Here is a 1,630-nt window from a genome sequence, read left to right as displayed (position 1 = left end):
GCACGCAGTCGAATAGTACACGTGACATGTACTGAAGCGGGTCTTTGAGCCACTGACTGGAGGGAGGAGCCGCTTGCGGCAGGGGCGGAGATTCGGCGAGTTGCGACTTCAGAACAGTGGGAACTCGGACTGAAGACCGCCCAGTCAGGCTGTGATGAGCGATATTTGACTACGCTGAGCAACCGAAGGACTAAACGTGTACACAGCCCAACTAAAATAATCTAACGATACACTCTGGGTATATATTTACAATGATATGCTCACGCTTACGAAGCGTCCGTGTATGAGTATGGCTTGCACAATCGTCGAACGCGAAGCCTGTGGGTAGCATCCATGGCGCCGCTATGCGCCCGTGTCCCGAGCTGAGGATGGTGATTGTGATGACGCGGTGCCCGAGCCATTTTCGGTCTCGCGGGAAGCCCGTTTGATCTCCTTGACCTCCTTCTGAGCCTGCCCTTCGGCGCGCTCACGCTCTTCGGTGCGCTCTTGCCACCGGCGCTCATCGTAGTCTTCGGCGATCTTGCGGATTTCCTTGCGTAGCGACTTGGCTTCCGTGATCAGATCCGCCCAACGATCAATATCGAGGCCGCGCGCCTTGTACAGGGCCTGCCGGCGGGTTGACACAGACCGGTCGAATGCGGACGAGTAGGACACTTCGCGCCCTTGATATAGAAACCTGTAGCAACGTGCTCAGCACCACTCGAACACGGACTAATCCAGCGACCGTCCCGTCGACGTACCACAAATAGCCAAGTATCACCATGGACAATCCTGACAAGTAAGTGACCGGCTCCATGGTGTCCCTGGAATGAAGGTCAGCGCGTCTGTAGTGCAAGCTTTGATGATGAAATCGCATACCAGCCGAGGTCCCAGAACGTTAGACGAGCAACCGTGCCCCAATAGGCGACGAGCATCGCAAGTCCTCCGACCGCCATCCGTCGGGCTCCGCGGTGTGCTTCCATATCGCACTGCCTTTTGAGCTCCTCCATGCCCTTGAGCTCCTTTTCTACTGCTTCAAGTCCCCGCCGAAGGAACCGCGTGCGATCCGCAAAGGACGGAACTTCCACAGGGAGGCACTTCTCAACGGCCCCTTCCTTGACCTTGAGCTCAAACTGTCTTGTTCGGGCAGCATCTCGAATGAAGTCGCCGACGTCAGTTGATTCCGACCATTGTAGCTGCCGACCTCGCGGAGTGGCACTTGTGAAGCTGATAGTGGGCGTTCCAGACGCGCCGAGCGAGGAGATAATTAGTCGGCTGATGTGCGACAGTGGTTGAGACGGATGGACAAGGAAGACTGTTGGCGGTCCTCCTACGGTCTTGCCATCTAGCTGTAGGCGATCCAGTGGAAGAATCAACTTGAAGAGATGCGACGACGTTGGTGACAGCTTCCCTGGAAGTGAAACAACGTTAGTATTCAGTATGGTAACGCGCTCGCGTAGTAAGCGGGCGAGTACTGTGCAAGCGGCGCCAGGGCTGGCAGGGCCCGACGGAAGGGACCAAAACTGTGACAATATGGCACATTCACCATGACGTTAGACCCTACTAAGCCCGGTGTATCATGCCGCACAAGGTAAAACACCAGCGGGAGACGATGCAGACCGTCTGAATGCCAATTAGACTCCTAAAGCGG

General features: G+C 56.1%; 1 protein-coding gene across 1 annotated transcript; it reads right to left on the bottom strand.

Moving 5' to 3' along the window:
- Positions 1-342: 342 nt before the first annotated feature.
- PHACADRAFT_93166 (uncharacterized protein) lies at positions 343-1,391 on the bottom strand (the record flags this gene model as incomplete). Its single annotated transcript, XM_007395010.1, has 3 exons — positions 343-676; positions 741-803; positions 859-1,391. Coding segments are annotated over 3 exons (930 nt in total), but the record flags the coding sequence as incomplete, so codon positions are not given.
- Between the last annotated feature and the right edge of the window lie 239 nt (positions 1,392-1,630).

Source organism: Phanerochaete carnosa, assembly GCF_000300595.1.
Source record: "Phanerochaete carnosa HHB-10118-sp unplaced genomic scaffold PHACAscaffold_4, whole genome shotgun sequence".
NCBI lineage: Eukaryota > Fungi > Basidiomycota > Agaricomycetes > Polyporales > Phanerochaetaceae > Phanerochaete > Phanerochaete carnosa.
This window is presented reverse-complemented; position numbering and strand designations above follow the sequence as displayed.